Genomic DNA, 17,908 nt, shown 5'->3' with positions numbered 1-17,908 from the left:
CCTAGTCATTTATCCAAACAGAATAAGCTAACAAGAGCGAACGGAACTTGAAAAAAAAGATTTTCAGCTCCCTGAAACCTCAGTCATTAGCCCTATGGTAGATTAGAACACTTTGTAATTTAATGAGCCAGACTGCCCTTCTTTTCCTTAAGTTGAATAAATCAGGTGAGCTCTCAGTTAAGTTATATGACCCTTGGTACATATTTTTAATTTCCCTTGATGAAACCTATATGAATTTTTACATCATTGGTGAGATATTCTACTGAGGATAAGAAAGGTAATTTTGGAAGGTGTCTTTCTGTTCTCTCTCTGGGTGTTATCCTATTCCAGAAATTGGTATCTACACCCAAAGCAATCAGGGAAGACAAAAAAAGCTCCAGGACAATAAGGCAGAGAACCAGATATCTGGGGCCTTCTCACTACAAACCTCCTTTTTTTAGACTGTGTTTGTATAGTCGTGTGTGTGTGTATATATGTATGCATATTTCCACATACACATATTATACACAAACATATGTGTGCTCTATAATAAACATAATTATATGTGTTTTGTTCCTTTAAAAATAATGACAATAAGCGAATTATCTAGGTCAGGTTCATTTTAATCTAATCTATTTACGTTTTCTCCTCCACCAAAATGCAGTTCCCTCAACAGAAATTTTCAACACATTTTCACCTTTTATTTACTTACTTTTATTCCCTCTGGGGGGAGTTGGTGGCTAGCTGAGGCCTTTGTAAACAATGCACTGATCATTTAGTAACCAGCTCTAGAAATCAAAACAGGAAAGACATTTAAAAAAAAGACATGTTAGAAAAGAGGAATGAACAGTTTTAACTGAGTTAAGGATGCTTTATTTTATTTTTTTATTTTTTAAATTTTTGGCTGTGTTGGATCTTCGTTGCTGGGTGTGGGCTTTCTCTAGTTCTGGGGAGCAGGGGCTACTCTTCGTTGTGGTGCACGGGCCTCTCATTGTGGTGGCTACTCTTTGTTGTGGCGTGCAGGCTCAGTAGTTGTGGCTCGCAGGCTTCAGTAGTTGCAGCACGTGGGCTTCAGTAGTTGTGGCACATGGGCTCAGTAGTTGTGGTGCATGAGCTCAGTACTTGCGGCGCATGGGCTTAGTTGCTCCGCGGCATGTGGCATCTTCCTGGACTAGGGATCAAACCCATGTCCCCTGCATTGGCAGGTGGATTCTTAACCACTGCGCCACCAGGGAAGTCCCAGGATGCTTTATTCTAACTGGTTTCTTGCTCCTCGCCCCACCTTCTTGCTTTCTCCACAAAAGATTTTTTTGTGCGGCATTCTCCACAATTTCCAGTGCCCCCCCCCTTTTTTTTTTCACATCACCTTTCGGGATTTTTCCAATTCAGATACAGCTGGGAGCATTTGAACTTCAGTGTTGCATGTTTGCTTATTTATTTATTGTTAGAGCTGATTCTGTTAACATGTGGGCTCAAGGACAGATGGAGACTCTTTTGCCTTGAAACAGTGTAAGGAGTATTATCTTTGTGTTTCTTCAATCCTTTCCCAGTGTACAATTCTGCACAAGCCTCTAGAAGCTTCTCTGACCTGCTCTGTCCATGCCTTTCCTTCGGGCTTGGGTCTGAAAGCACGGAATCTCTTCTGAGTAATGTTCCTGTTTAACACAGCACCCCTCCTCCGCAATTCTTCAAGGCTTGAAGACCTTACATACTCAGGAACTGCTTTGGAAATGGAAGGGTTTCTGGCGGTTCTATTTATTTTTAAGTTTGCTACAGAAAATGCTGATTTCCAGTTCTTAGGATAAAAGTAGAACCTCCTGGGACTTCCCTGGCGGTCCAGTGGTTAAGACTCGACGCTTCCACTGCAGGGGGGCACAGGTTCCATCCCTAGTCGGGGAACTAAGATACCACAAGCCACGCAGCACAACCTCCTGTTTTGGGGACGGTTTGCTCAGTGTCAGGGTAAACTTGGGTTTGCATTCTGATTAGATAATGAATCCCAGCCTAATTACACATGGCTTCTTATGCAAGCACCGTCATCAGTAAAAATTTAGGTACTTTTTTTTTTTTAATAAATTTATTTATTTTTATTTTTGGCTGTGTTGGGTTTTCATTGTTGCACGAGGGCTTTCTCTAGTTGTGGCCAGCGGGGGCTACTCTTTGTTGCGGTGCCCAGGTTCATTGCGGTGGCTTCTCTCGTTGCGGCATGCGGGCTCAGCTGCTGTGGCTCATGGGCTTAGTTGCTCCGCGGCATGTGGGATCTACCTGGACCAGGGCTTGAACCCGTGTCCCCTGTATTGGCAGGCGGATTCTTAACCACTGCACCACAAGGGAAGCCCTAGGTACTTCTTACGTGAAATGATCTACTTAAAGCTTTTAAACAATTGGAGAGACTTCCTGATTCCGTTCAGGGTTCTTATTATATGGGTTAATGATATGCATACAAAGATTTGCTTTGCTTCCAAAACAAATCTAATCTGACGGGTCCTCATAAATCGTAAGTTAAGGGCGTTCCCGAGGCATGCATTGTTAGAGGGAAAGAGTCCTGTTGGGGAAATGCACGCTCATTTTCTTCACATGGGAGGGATGTTGTCGACAGGTGCTAATGAGGGGTGTGCTTTCCACAGAAGTGGGTAGACGGAGGCTTTACCAACAGCCTGCCCCTCCTGCCCGTAGGCCGGACAGTGACCATCTCACCGTTTAGCGGGCGAATGGACATCTCCCCGCAGGGCAAAGGGCAGCTGGATTTCTATGTGACCATCACCGAGCAGGACATACTGGTGAGTAATGATGTTCACTGATAAGTGAAGACTCCTCATCTCCGAAAACTTTCCACATGCTTCCAAAACTTTGGCGACTCAGTTTTATGTACAAACTGCATCAATATTTTAAATAATCTACATGTGTCATGCATATGGACATGACTGTTACTATCAACAGTCTATTTGTGAAACATTTTCCGTTTCTTCACTTATTTTTCAGGTCAGTATACTGGGCAGGATTTCAGTGCACCTTTAAATTAGATCATTGAGTTGTTTTAAAAGATGGCAGGAATTAAGTAGGTGAAAACATCAGAGAAAAACTTAGGACCTAACAGAATAACTTAGATAAAAATGTGGATTCCCTTAATCTAGTCGAATAGTCCTCTCAACAGGAGGTGGTATTATGCGCAGGAGACACGGGCAGCGTCTGGAGCCAGTTTTGGCCATCACGTCTGGGATGTGTGCTAGAATCTAGTGGGTGGGGCCCAGGGGTGCCGCTCAGCACCCTACAGTGCCCAGGACAGAGCCCACCACAGAGAGGCATCTGGCCCAAAACGTCGGTGGTGCCCAGGCTGAAAAACCCTCATGTGGTGTATGGGTGGGGCTGAATTTTTAAATTTGATTTTCTTCCTCCTGATTTTTTTTTGAATTGCTAATAGTATCTATGATAAGAAAGCTCAGGTTACAGAGATGATGTCCCTTTACCTGTCCTGTAATATCCTCCAGCTCCCATTTGTCTTTCTGTCCTAGTTGTCCATGGCAAACTTGGTGAGGCTTCACCACGCCCTTTTCCCACCAAGCAAGACGATAATGGAATCACTGTATCATCGTGGCTTTGATGACGCCATCAAGTTTTTACTTAAAGAAAGTTGGTTTGAATACAACGCTTAAAACTTTACAGTGCAAAACACATTTCAGACCGTTCTTGATGGAGGTTTCTAATTAAATCCTTTTTAAAAAGCCTATCATAACTCTCTGTTATTAGTTTTTGTAACATTTGTAATTTTTAATATTTAAATCCTTACTTGGTGTGAGGAAATGAGGCATTTTGGTTGAATTTGGCAACGTCATTAAGGTGGTTACACTCAGGTGATAAGGAATCGTTTTAACAGAACCATCACGTCCTTTGAAAGCCCGTTGGAAATGTAAGGGGTTCTCTGGGGAAACCATGGACTGTTGAAAATGAGGGTCGTGGTGTACACATTCTCTGCAGGGATAATGTGGCAGCACCCTTCAGACGTGAAGCACAGGTGTTTCCAGGAGATACTAGTGTCCTGTAGTTCCAGAACGGAAGGAAGCATGTTCTCAGGCTGCACCCTACTCCCTCTCAGGTGGGCCAGGAAGGATGTGAGAAATAGTCAGCATCATGAAAGGCCGTTAACAAGGGGTGGAGCAATGAAGGCTTGCTTTTCCTAGGTGTGTACAGTTGTTCCTGGTGTGGAGGTAGAAAGTGAATAGCAGAGAGTAACCAGAAGCCCAGAGTTTGCAATTAGGTACGTCTTCCTTAGTCCTTGTCCTCCGTAAACCTGCTCGCCAGCTAATGTGACTGTCAGGCTCTTCTGACGCCTCCCTGTTAATATTCTCTGTCCTTATCTCCCCAGCTCTTTCTCTGTCGTGGTTTCTCTGTCTTTCTCTCCCGATTCCTTCAAGGCCATACTTCACCAAGTGTTCAGCCATTACTCTGTGTACCGGACATAGGTCCTCTAAGAACTTAAATGGATAAAATACTACTAGACACGAAGAGCCAAGTCAACCAAGTAGCCTAGCAAATAACAATTCAATCCAGAATCATCATTCCTTCATTATTTTTAAATCATGCTATACTGACCCCAGGTCTTCCATTTTTTGAGTAGTTGTCCCGTCACTTGAGGACTCGTGTGTAGGTTTACACTGACTCACGAACACCCGTCTTAAATCTTAAATCGTTTTTATGGCGCTTTCCCAAGCATGAACTCTTTTTTTTTTTTTTTTAAATACAGTACCAGTTGTTTTTTGTTTTTTTTAAAAAATTATTTACTTATTTATTTATTTTGGCTGTGTTGGTACTTCGTTTCTATGCGAGGGCTTTCTCTAGTTGTGGCAAGCGGGGGCCACTCTTCATCGCGGTGCGCGGGCCTCTCACTATCGTGGCCTCTCTTGTTGCGGAGCACAGGCTCCAGACGCGCAGGCTCAGCAATTGTGGCTCACGGGCCCAGCTGCTCTGCGGCATGTGGGATCTTCCCAGACCAGGGCTCAAACCCGTGTCCCCTGCATTGGCAGGCAGACTCTCAACCACTGCGCCACCAGGGAAGCCCACATGAACTCTTAACTACTATGAAGCAGTGAGACACAAACCAGTTTAATTGCACGTCTTTAATTGTTTTGCATTTCTCTTTTTACCGTTTGAAACCATTCTTTAAGTCAATTTTATGGTTCTTAGAAGCCCAAAATACACAACTTTTAGCACAGAAACACCAACTACTGCTTGTTTTCTTACGAGTCATGCCAGGACTTGGAGAGTAGTGATGTTTCTTGGGGGTCTGTGTTTTTCCTACTCTAGCAAACATGTAGTTAAATCTTAATATGTTGTTCTCATAAGCTACTTGAAGTGGATGGATTCTCCGTTCTTCCATCTGTTTATTCACTAGATTTCCCTCTTACCTGTTATTTTATGTGAATAATCTATTTGTATGCTATTTCAATAACTTATCGATTCCTTCCCCTGAGCAAAAACAAACCTTCATGTTAGACTTTTAAAAACTATATCGTACCTTCTACACATGTCTTTGACCATGTGAGTGGATGGTACTTGCCTTGAAAAACCCTGTAAGATGGTCGAAAGATGGGTGTGCAGGGCAGCAACTTTCTCACACCTGGGAGACGTGGCACCGTGATACAGCACCTCACCTGTAGCATCAGTGCCTTCCAGGTGTGCTCTGCCAGCTCCTAACCTGAGGCCCGTCACAGCCCATGCTGCGTGGAGGTTACAGTGCGTCCTCCTGCAGCTATAGCAACAGAAGCGGGCACTAACGACAGGGTGCCCATGTCATTGGGACCAGCCCTTCAAAGCGCTGCAGCACTGGTGTATGCAACGTCTGAAGAGACTTTCTGACCCAGATCCGGATAGGTTTGCTCGGTAATTACTGTGACTGGCAGCTTGAATAAGTGCCCATTTCCCTGTCGGGGTAATTTCCTAATATCTTTGAATCTGTCATTTAAAATTTCATTAGTCTTTTCTTCTTTTCAGTAACACTCTTTACTTTGTAACTATGGTAACCCACTGCTTCCACTGACAATTAGAGAAAATAGATTTGGCTTTGAAGTTAATGTGCGCAAGGACCAAGCAGTATATTTAAAAAAAAAAAAAAAAAAAAAAACTCCTCAAAACTCTTACATTCTGGTTTCCCAATATGGGGCATTGTGTGTGCCTATGAGAAGCTTGCAAAGAAAGAGCCGTGAGGAGGTTCTGAGCATTGAATTATGATTCTAAACAGACATGGGCAGTTAACATGGACACATTTCATTTATGCTGCTTTTTTTCTTGATGACTAAAACACATACATATAATTACATATATATATATATATAAAGTCATAGAAATGTTTCTGGATCTAGGGCATTACTTTTACAGTTGAGGAACCAATCATTAGGGAAATTCAGGGTTTTGAGGTTTTTCTGGCCTGAGTTATGTCTACACTATAGCAAAATAAAACTGAAATTTGAAGTAATTATCCACATAACTTGAAGCAGGAGGAAAAGCAATTACTGCAGATGAGGAAACGTGGATAAACTTCAGTAATAATAATAATTGCTATTATATAAGAGTATTATTATTTCATTATAACTTTATATTATAGTACTGTTAAAAGTAGTTATCATTGTTCGCAGATTGACAGTTTAGGTGGGCTGACTTCACGTAATTGCTCAGCCCTGCACTCAATTTTGCCCCTATTGACACAACTCAAAGCTTTGCTGACTAAATGCTAACACATATAGTGATGTATCCTCACGTATGTCCCCTCAGGATAATTCTCCTGCTCTCTTTTTTTTTTTTTTTTTAATATCCCTTTCTCTTGACGGACTTCAAGGGGGGCAAGAATAGGATTCAACCTTTTCCTTGTTATGTACAGAAAGCATCTCTGCATATGCAGTCTTGCACAACTCATAATAGCATATCCAACTTGATCTTGAAATAAGGTAAAGGTAGTTTGTTGGAGGCACAGACGAGGGAAGGGATGCATTTCGCTGCCACTTCTGATGGCTCCTTGCACCGGATGCACAGCAGCAATGGTAGTAGACGGAGGATGTTGTCACTCCTAGCGAGGCATCTTCGTCCATTCAGGCTGCTGTAACAGAAAACCACAGACATTGCTCCCTGTTCTAAAGACTAGGAAGTCCGGGATCAAGGCACTGGCCGATTCAGTGTCTTCACATGGTGGAAGGGGTGAGTAAGCTTTCCAGGTCCTCTCCTAAGGACGCTAATCCCATTCATAAGGGCTCCACCCTTATGATCTAACCATCTCCCAAAGGCCCCACTTCCTGTTACTATCACCTTAGGGGTTAGGCTTTCAACCTATGGTTTTTTTGTCGGGGGGACACAGACATGCCATCTGTAGCTCAAAGGGAGATAGATTTGCTGCTGTACCATGAGGGGAGGCAGGAATGTCCATGAAACCCAGGTAATTCCCTTGGGTATCCCCTCTACTACCATCACTAGTGGACTAGTTAGTGTAAAACTACTGCGAGTGTCTATGGCAGAAGCAAGAGTACAGATCAGTCAGGACTGAACATTTGGGTCATTGAGCTGGAGGACGGGCTCTGATCACCAGAGATGTGGGTGGAAGCAGAGAGAGTGCGTGATGGAGAATGAGTGAGCGGAGTGAGACTTAGCTGAGGAGCAGTGACACAGCCACAGGCGGGTATCCTGCAGCACAAGGCAGGAGCAGTGCTCTGGGACAGCCAACCTGATGCAAGACAGTCAAGCCTTGGCACTGTTCAGAACCCCGGGCCTCCATCACTGCTGACTGTGGGAGCCGCCTGGTCATGTCCTTTGAGTGCACTCTCTGTGTGACTGTACTTATTTGGCTGCAACCACCTGGCTTGTGGGAACTCAGTTCCCTGACCGGGGATCGATCCAGTGAAAGTGAAAGGGCGGAATCCTCATCACTGGACCGCCAGGGAATTCCCTCTCTGGCTTTAAGATAGCCAGAGCCACTGTCTGCTACTTGCTACCCAAGTATAGTTGATACAGTTAAAATGCATCAATTCCTCCTCAACAGCTAGGGAAAAAGTAGATGAAGCCTTGCAAATTATCTTTCTCTTAATGTCTTGTGTTTAAAAATCCCTGTGAAGGGAAGCACTGTTTTACGGTAGGATATCTGTCTTCTAAAGCATTAAAAGGTTGGTAAACACAAAAGGATTTCAATTAGGTTGTCAGTTACAGAGACAGAGACTCACCATTTGTCTCCGAATGAGGGGTTTGGTGCTTCATTGGAATTTACATGCAGTATGAGGAGAACCATCATTTGAATATGATAGTTTTAACACACTAAAGCTGAAGGAGATTGTATGGGCTGCTCTACTGTCATCCCTCATGTTTCACTATCAAGTGTGTTGTTAGATTAGCAGCTTTGCAAATCCCGGCCTAGCACGCTGAGAACTGAATACATGATTGAATTTGAACAGGTTTTCTGGTTTTACAATCTGAAAACGTGTTTCCAAACACAGTAAGGTTGTTTGATTGCCCGTTATAACCACCTATATATTGTGATGCTTGGTACACCATTCTCTTCAGAGATTTCCAACCTCTCTCTCTTTTTTTTTTTTAAATGAGTTTTTTTTTAATTAATTAAGTAATTTAGGCTGCGTTGGGTCTCTGTCGCTGCATGGGGCTTTCTCTAGTTGCAGCGAGCGGGGGCTAGTCTTCGTGGCGGTGTGCGGGCTTCTCATTGCGGTGGCTTCTCTTGTTGCAGAGCACGGGCTCCAGGCGCACGGGCTTCAGTAGTTGTGGCACGTGGGCTCAGTAGTTGTGGCTCATGGGCTCTAGAGCACAGGCTCAGTAGTTGTGGCACACAGGCTTAGTTGCTCCGCAGTATGTGGGATCTTTCCGGACCAGGGCTCGAACCCATGTCCCCTGCATTGGCAGGCGGATTCTTAACCACTGAGCCACCAGGGAAGTCTGTAAATTTCCTACCTTTCTTGAATGTGACCTACTTTATATGGTGACCCAATACCTATATGCATATATTTTACATACACATATGTAAACATAAATTAAAAAATTAAAAATAATTTCATAAGACAATACTCTCATTATATGTAATTCTTTTTGATATTTTTATCACATTTTCTTAAAAAATATTGTCATGACATTTAAATGATTTCACAGCTGATAACGAGTCAGGAGCTAGAGTCTGAAAACACTGTTCTAACCAAATTTTAGAATATCAGGGTCACTGAAGTTCTCAATTTGTGTTTAAAATGCCTTTATTAAAAAAAAAAATCACCCTTCAAATATGGCATGGTAGAATAAATAATCAGTATTATGTTTGAAATATTCATTTCTCCTCTCAGCCTAAGTTCTTAAATATATTTTATCTAACTTTATGGCTGTAGAACATTGCACGGAAATAATTTCTACTCCAAAACCACATCAGTTTTCTATTAATATATTAATTTACTACCTGCTGTAAGAGTGCTATAAATAAAAATTCCTTAGTTTATTTCATCTATAAATATCTACTGAAATGGTGATAGTAATCCCATAATGGAAGTCTTTACTCAATTAATAATATAACTCAAAAAGTAATTTTTTCAGCCACATTGTGGGTTTTCAAATAGTGACTTTAGCTTTAAATATGTAAATAGTTGATATCTTATATAGGTCATGGTCAGCTTTGAACAGTGATTATATAATCAGTTGGCTAGATTCTGTCTTGAACAATTTAGTATTACAAGCTCATACAATTTTTGTATGAAAGAGTACAGTTGATTTCATTGTCATTTGTTATTTTATACACCAACAATATAATTTGTTATGTTTTACAATGCCTGTACTCTCCTTGTCAGTAAAATATAATCAACTTGCTATTAAAAATGAATGCATATGGAGTTAGAATCAACTCCATATGCAATATGGTAAAATACTTTGCTTAAATATCTTTCTGTAATTCAGGTATTACACTGATCTATCCCATCTGCTCAGAGGCAATAATTCATTCATTGACATCCATATTATTTTTACAGTGTCATTTAAGTATTGGTGTGGCACCAATGTAGTTTTAATGTACATTTCAAAATACCAGTGATCTGCAAGATGTTTACATGCATTAGAAGGACCGGATAGAAGATGTTTCATCTGTTGCTTTCGGGTCTATGCCATCAGTATTGATTGAGAATTTAGTGGGTGCCAGCATCTGTGCTAGATGGTTGAGATGTGAAAGTGAACAAACGGAATAGGTCCCTGACTTCATGGAATATCTGTTTAAAGGGTAAGACAGTAGAAGATAGTAACAAGTAGCTGTGCAAATAAACAAGGTTTAAGAAAGGCATATGGTATTAAATCACAAAAACAAATAGAATAGTGTGCTGTAGAATAACAGGAGTGGCCTCAGATAAAGTGTCACCAGTTATTCCACTGGCATCTTCCTAGGAGTTCAAAACATGGCTCCATTTCCTCAAGGTGTTTTCTTGCCATCTGCTGGGAAGTTACTGTATTTTTGTCATCGTACTGCCGATCTTCCATGTTTTCGTTGTACATAACACCTGCCCAACCACACGCGGGTGCCATTGTGTAGACGTTGTTAGAGATGCCGCCTTGCAGTGGTTTGGTTGTGTCTGTGGGTGGGGTGGTACTGTTGGTGATGGACCTTCTTTGGATGCTTTTCCTCTTGGGTTAGCTTGATAGGGTTTGGGCACAGATAATGCAAAATCAATAATAATAATAACGCACTTTCTTTTTCACGTTGTTGTGTGTGGGTGGTCAGAGATGTTCTGAATGCTGTATCAGAGAGACAGGCATCCACGTCCACACATCCTCCTTTTACGGCACGACCCCACTGTTTTTTTTTTTTTTTGGCTTTATTTTATCAGAATGAACTTTCCTTTTGAAAACAGTCTATTTGCTTGTACAGTATTTTTCCATACTGGAAAAAGAAAAATACAGACAGCCTTAAAAGGGACAACCTCATATTTCATACCTTAATTTAACTGTTGGCAGTTAGCACATTTGCTTCGACATTTAAAACACACACAAAAATATTACATTTTAAATCGAAAGCTCCTCTTCTTTTATTCCCCCTCTCTCCCGTTTCCCAAAGGTAACAATTGTACAGAAACTGGCCTGTAATAAACACGTATCCATACACATACACAAACACACATACAGATATAAGAAAATTAAGTATTTCTGTGTGCCTTTTAACATTTATATAATGTCATCATTCAGCGCGTATCCGTTTTTGTTTTTTTTAACATCTTTATTGCAGTATAATTGCTTTACAATGGTGTGTTAGTTTCTGCTTTATAACAAAGTGAATTAGTTATGCCTATACATATGTTCCCATATCTCTTCCCTCTTGCGTCTCCCTCCTTCCCACCCTCCCTATCCCACCCCTCTAGGTGGACACAAAGCACCGAGCTGATCCCCCTCTGCTATGCGGCTGCTTCCCACTAGCTATCTATTTTACATTTGGTAGTGTATATATGTCCATGCCACTCTCTCACTTTGTCCCAGCTTACCCTTCCCTCTCCCCATGTCCTCAAGTCCATTCTCTAGTAGGGCTGTGTCTTTATTCCCATCTTGCCCCTAAGTTCTTCATGACCTTTTTTTTTTTTTTCTTAGATTCCATATATATGTGTTAGCATATGGTATTTGTTTTTCTCTTTCTGACTTACTTCACTCTGTATGACAGACTCTACATCCATCCACCTCACTACAAATAACTCAATTTCGCTCCTTTTTATGCCTGAGTAATATTCCATTGTATATATGTGCCACATCTTCTTTATCCATTCATCTGTTGATGGACACTTAGGTTGCTTCCATGTCCTGGCTATTGTAAATAGAGCTGCAATGAACATTTTGGTACATGACTCTTTTTGAATTATGGTTTTCTCAGGGTATATGCCCAGTAGTGGGATTGCTGGGTCGTATGGTAGTTCTATTTTTAGTTTTTTAAGGAACCTCCATACTGTTCTCCATAGTGGCTGTATCAGTTTACATTCCCACCAACAGTGCAAGAGGGTTCCCTTTTCTCCACACCCTCTCCAGCATTTATTGTTTGTAGATTTTTTGATGATGGCCATTCTGACTGGTGTGAGAGGATATCTCATTGTAGTTTTGATTTGCATTTCTCTAATGATTAATGATGTTGAGCATTCTTTCATGTGTTTGTTGGCAACCTGTATATCTTCTTTGGAGAAATGTCTATTTAGGTCTTCTGCCCTTTTTTGGATTGGGTTGTTTCCTTTTTAACTCATTTTTCTCACTTGACCTTTTATCGTCAAGATGGATCCCTGCTATAACTGTACGTCAGGCTCAATTCTTTCAACTATTGTATCAACATATCACAATTTCTTTATCCATGTTTCTGTCGATGGACATTTCAGTCATTTCAAGTTTCCAAGCCTCACAAATAATGTTGGTACGACCCTCCTCAGACATGTTTCCTTGTACAATGTGTGTAAAACTCAAGGGTACCTATGCATAGGTGGGACTGCTGAGTCATCACAGGTTACACATAGCTTGAACTTGGGTACATACTGCCAACTCCTCTCTAAGGCAGACACACCTCTTTCACACACATAGCACTGAGCAAGAAGTCCTACCACTCCTTATTTTTATCGATACTCGGTTTCCTCAGACTTACCAATGTTTTCTAATCCTATTTTTGCTTCAACTTACATTTCCCCGGTTACTAGACAGGTGGACATTTTTAAACAATAGGCACTTTAAAGAATCATAAATATTGGCTATTGAGTAGCAAGTTATCCCCAATCACCTGTGAGTCAGTTCCCCCACCTGCTATCCCACCAACTGCCAAGCACTTTCCCTTATACTTCCTATAAACAAGGACATTCTCCTACACATGCACAATATAATACAATCAGGGAATTAATATTGATGTGTGTCCTCAGAGTTGATTCATGTTTCACCAGTTGTCCCAAGAATGTCTTTTATGACAAAAGAACTCAGGTAAGAATCATAGGTTCCACTTGGTCTTCACATCTCTTCAGTTTCCTTCAGTCTAGACCATGTTATAGTCTTCTTTTTTTTTTTTTTGACTTCATGGACCTGGGAGTTTGGAAAATTATGAGTCTGTTATTATATTAGTTTCCTAGGGCTGCTGTAACAAGTACCACAATCTGGGTAGCTTAGAACAGCACAAAATTATTCTTTCACAGTTCAGTAGACCAGAAGTCCAAAAATCAAGGTGTTGGCACGGTTGGTTCCTTTTGGAGGCTTTGAAGAAAAAGCTGCTCCAGGGCCTCTCCCCTAATTTCTTGTCGCTGCTGGCAATCCTGGGCATTTCGTGGCTTGTGGCAGTATCACTTTAATATCTACCTGTGTCTTCACAGGAGCTTCTTCCCTGTGTGTCTCTCTCCTCTTATATTCCCATAAGTACATCAGTCACTGGACTTAGGACTCTCCCTAAATTTAGGATGATCTCATCTTGATATTCTTAATGAATTATATCTGCAAAGACCTAGTTCCAAATAACGTCACATTCTGAGATGCTGGGTGGACATGAATATCAGAGGCATATACTATTCAACCCACTACACTTATTTTATAGGACTTCCCTCCTTTGGAGTTTATCTGCTGTGTTCTCATGATTGGCAGGAAAATCACAGGTGATTTCCTTCTCATTGAGGTAGGTGATGCTACCTTCTCACTGCATAACCTTGGTTAAAAGTGGTATCTGCCAAGCTTCTTCCCAATGAACTTACTCTGTTCCCTATTACATTAACTACCTTGTGGGGAAGTATTTTAAAATCACATAAATATCATGTTCTTTACTAAGATTTCCATTTGTTTAGATGTGTATGGACTTGTGCTTTCCTCTTCTATTTAATGGATTATAATCTATGATCATCATGGATTTTTATGCTCAAATTTTCCTCAGTTTGGTCAATGGGAGCCTATTTTGGCTGATTCCTCTGTCCTTCTCTTCTTTTTCATTGAAATATAGTTTACAATGTTGGGCCAATCTCTGCTGTACAGCAAAGTGACTCAGTTATATATATATATATATATATATATATATATATATATATATATATATATATATATAGTTTTTTATATTATTTTATTATTTTCCATTATGGCTTATCACAGGATATTGAGTATATTGAGTATAGTTCCCTGTGCTATATAGTAACACCTTGTTTTTTTGTTTGTTTTTTTTAAAATTTATTTTATTTATTTATTTTTGGCTGCATTGGGTCTTTGTTGATGTGCACGGGCTTTCTCTAGTTGCAGTGAGCGGGGGCTACTCTTGGTTGCGGGTTTCTTATTGCAGTGGCTTCTCTTGTTGCAGAGCGTGGGCTCCAGGCACGTGTGCTTTAGTAGTTGTGGCACACGGGCTTAGTTGCTCCACAGCATGTGGGATCCTCCCGGACCAGGGCTCAAACTCATGTGCCCTGCCTTGGCAGGCAGATTCTTAACCACTGCGCCACCAGGGAAGCCCCAACACCTTGTTTTTTATCCATTCTAAATGTAGTAGTCTGCATCTACCAACCCCAAACTCCCAGTCCATCCCTCTCCCTTCTCCCATCCTCCTTGGCAACCACAAGTCTGTTGTCTATGGCTATGAGTCTGTTTCTATTTCATAGATAAGTTCATTTGTGCCAATATTTTGGATTCCACATATGAGTGATATCATGCAGTATTTGTCTTTCTCTGTCTGACTTACTTAGTATGATCATTTCTTGGTCTATCTAAGTTGCTGCAAATGGCATTATTTCATTTTTAATGGCTGCATAGTATTCCACTGTATTGGGTTGGCCAGAAAGTTTGTTTGGGTTTTTCCGTAAGATGTTATGGAAAAACCCAAATGAACTTTTTGGCCAACCCAATACATATGTACCACATCTTCTTTATACATTCATCTGTCGATGGACATTTAGGTTGTTTCTATGTTTCGGCTATTTGACAGATCCTCATCACTCTTTGAGCAATTCCTTGCTTTCTGGAACAATACTCTCCAGGCTTATCTTGTCCCTTCTCTGCCCCAGCTCTGGAATCAGCTATTTCTCCAAAGGTTGTAATTCCTTATAGTAGAAGATGGTATTTATATTTATGGTACGTATAAACAAAACTTATCAGCCAAATAACAGTCTTATTGGTGTGATGCAGCTCCCAGGTCCTCTCAGTGAATAGTGATAGGGAATTTGGACGTATATGTACGCATGCATGGACATACCAACATTTACATCTAAGTATATTTATTTCTGTGTCTCTGTATCTCTGTATCTATCTATCTAATATATGTAAGCTCTCCTTCTTTGCCAACTTGGTTGTGATGTCTTGCCTGTCCATCATTCAACAATTGGATTTTGATAGTTCAGCAATGAAATTCTAAATTAAGTCACTATGCAAATTGCCAAAAAGAAAAAACTTTTGGTCTGATGCATTAATTTGATAACTTGCAATATGCATGCTAGATTAATAAAATAGTGACAATTAAGAATAAAAAGAGGTTTCAATAAAAAATCATTCAAAAATATTATTCACGGGCAAATGGCAAGCCTATGCCTAGTAATAAAGTGTGAAAGACATTCCATTAAATCAGGAATAAGACAAGTATTCCTGGCATCTCTGCTACTGTGCCTCTGGTTTTGGAAGCTCTAGGAAATACAGAAGCAAAGATAAATAAATAAAGGCTAAGGAAATGTGGAAGAAAATAGCAAAACCAGTATCATTTGTAAGTTGTGTCCAGCATTATGCACATGAGGTAACACACCACAGATGCTCAATAGCTGAGTAATCAGTGAATGATTCCAAGATAATCAACTGAAAAAGTATTACAAAAAGTTAAAGAATTCATTAAAAATGCTATAATAATATACAAAAATTAATAGTACTTTTATACCAGCAGAATTTAAAAAGTGGAACAGTGAATTCACTGTAGCAAAAAAGATGCATAACCTCTTAAATACGTGCAAGACATATATGAAAACTCTACATATTTGCCTACTTATGTGATAATGACATAAAATCTTCTGAGACAGGAAGATTACACCCTGTGTGGTGTATAGTCTTGTTAAGCTACACATTTTACAGACTTCAGTCACATGACCAATATTTTTATTTTCAAAATGTGACAAATAGATGGTAACATTCATCTGGCAGAAATGCTCAATGACAGCCAAGAAAGGATAAGTGATTTTTTTTCTTTTTCTTTATATTTTATTTTTTATTAACATATAGTTGCTTTACAATGTTGTGTTTGTTTCAGGTGTACAGCAAAGTGATTCAGTTATACATATATATGTATGCATCTATTTTTTCAGATTCCTTTGTCTTATAGGTTATTATAAAATATTGAATATAGTTCCCTATGATATACAGTAGGTCCTTGTTGTTTATCTATTTTATATAGAGTAGTGTGTATCTGTTAATCCCAACTTCCTGATTTATCCCTCCCTCCCTCTTCCCCTTTGGTAACCATAAGTTTGTTTTCTATGTCTGTGGGTCTATTTCTGTTTTGTATGTAAGTTCATTTGTATCATTTTTTTTTTTTTTAGATTCCACATATAAGTGATAATCATGTGATACTTGTCTATGTCTGGCTTACTTCACTTAGTATAATAATCTCTAGGTCCATCCATATTGCTGCAAATGGCATTATTTTATTCTTTTTTATGGTTGTGTAAGATTCCATTGTACATATATTACCACATCTTCTTTATCCATTCATCTTTCGATGGACATTTAGGTTGTTTCCATGTCTTGGCTATTGTAAATAGTGCTGCAATGAACATTGGGGTGCATGTATCTTTTTGAATTAAGATTTTCTCTGGATATATGCCCAGGAGTAATATTGCAGGATCATATGGTAACTCTACTTTTAGTTTTTTAAGGAAACTTCGTAACTGTTCTCCATAGTGGCTGTACCACTTTTTACATTCCCACCACCAGTGTAGGAGGGTTCCTTTTTCTCTACACCCTCTCCAGCATTTGTTATTTGTAGACTTTTTGATAATGGCCATTCTGACTGGTGTGAGGCGATACCTCATTGTAGTTTTCATTTGCATTTTTCTAATAAATAGCGATGTTGAACATCTTTTCACGTGCCTACTGGCCACCTGTATGTCTTTTTTGGAGAAACGTCTATTTAGGTCTTCTGTCAATTTTTTGATTGGGTTGTTTCTTTTTCTGATATTGAGTTATATGCGCTGTTTGTATATTTTGGAAATTAATCCCTTGTTGGTTGCATCATTTGCAAATATTTTTTCCCATTCTCTAGGTGGTTTTTGTGTTTTGTTTATTGGTTTGCTGTGCAAAAGCTTTTAAGTTTAATTAGGTCCCTTTTGTTTATTTTTACTCTAGGAGATGGACCCTAAAAGATATTGCTGCAATTTGTGTCAAAGAGTGTTCTGCCTATTTTTTCCTCTAGGAGTTTTATAGTATATGGTCTTACATTTATGTCTTTAATTCATTTTAAGTTTACTTTTTGTGTATGGTATTAGAGAATGTTCTGATTTCATTCTTTTACATGTAGCTGTCCAGCACCATGTATTGAAGAGACTGTCTTTTCTCCACTGTATATTTTTGCCTCCTCTGTTGTAGATTAATTGACCATAGGTATGTAGGATTATCTCTGGGCTTTCTATCCTGTTCCATTGATCTATATGTCAGTTTTTGTGCCAGTACCATACTGCTTTGATGACTGTAGCTTTGTAGTATAGTCTGAAGTCAGGGAGCCTGATTCCGCCAGCTCTGTTCTTCTTTCTCAAGATGCTTTGGCTCTTTGGGGTCTTTTGTGTTTCCACACAAATTTAAAAATTTTTTGCTCTAGTTCTGTGGAAAATGCCATTGGTAATTTGATAGGCATTGCATTGAATCTGTAGATTGCCTTGGGTAGTATATTTATTTTGACAATTTGAATTTTCCAATCCAAGAACATGGTATATCTTTCCATCTGTGTCATCTTCGGTTTCTTTCATCAGCATCACATAGTTTT

General features: G+C 39.9%; 1 protein-coding gene across 10 annotated transcripts in view; it reads left to right on the top strand.

Moving 5' to 3' along the window:
* PNPLA4 (patatin like phospholipase domain containing 4) overlaps window positions 1-17,908 on the top strand; it is a 108,916-nt gene that overhangs the window by 33,625 nt on the left and 57,383 nt on the right. For 5 of the 10 annotated variants that reach the window (XM_036839211.1, XM_036839212.1, XM_036839204.1 and 2 more), the window contains 2 exons: window positions 2,607-2,759; window positions 3,492-3,706. In XM_036839211.1, the coding sequence (XP_036695106.1) occupies window positions 2,607-2,759; window positions 3,492-3,632 (294 nt within the window). In that variant the 3' untranslated portion in view covers window positions 3,633-3,706. Of the gene's footprint in view, window positions 1-2,606; window positions 2,760-3,491; window positions 3,707-17,908 lie in introns of those variants that run through there. The other 5 variants (XR_005018280.1, XM_036839206.1, XM_036839209.1 and 2 more) reach the window with 1 other exon arrangement.

This window comes from Balaenoptera musculus, chromosome X (assembly GCF_009873245.2).
Source record: "Balaenoptera musculus isolate JJ_BM4_2016_0621 chromosome X, mBalMus1.pri.v3, whole genome shotgun sequence".
In the NCBI taxonomy this organism is placed as follows: Eukaryota; Metazoa; Chordata; class Mammalia; order Artiodactyla; family Balaenopteridae; genus Balaenoptera; species Balaenoptera musculus.
This window is presented reverse-complemented; position numbering and strand designations above follow the sequence as displayed.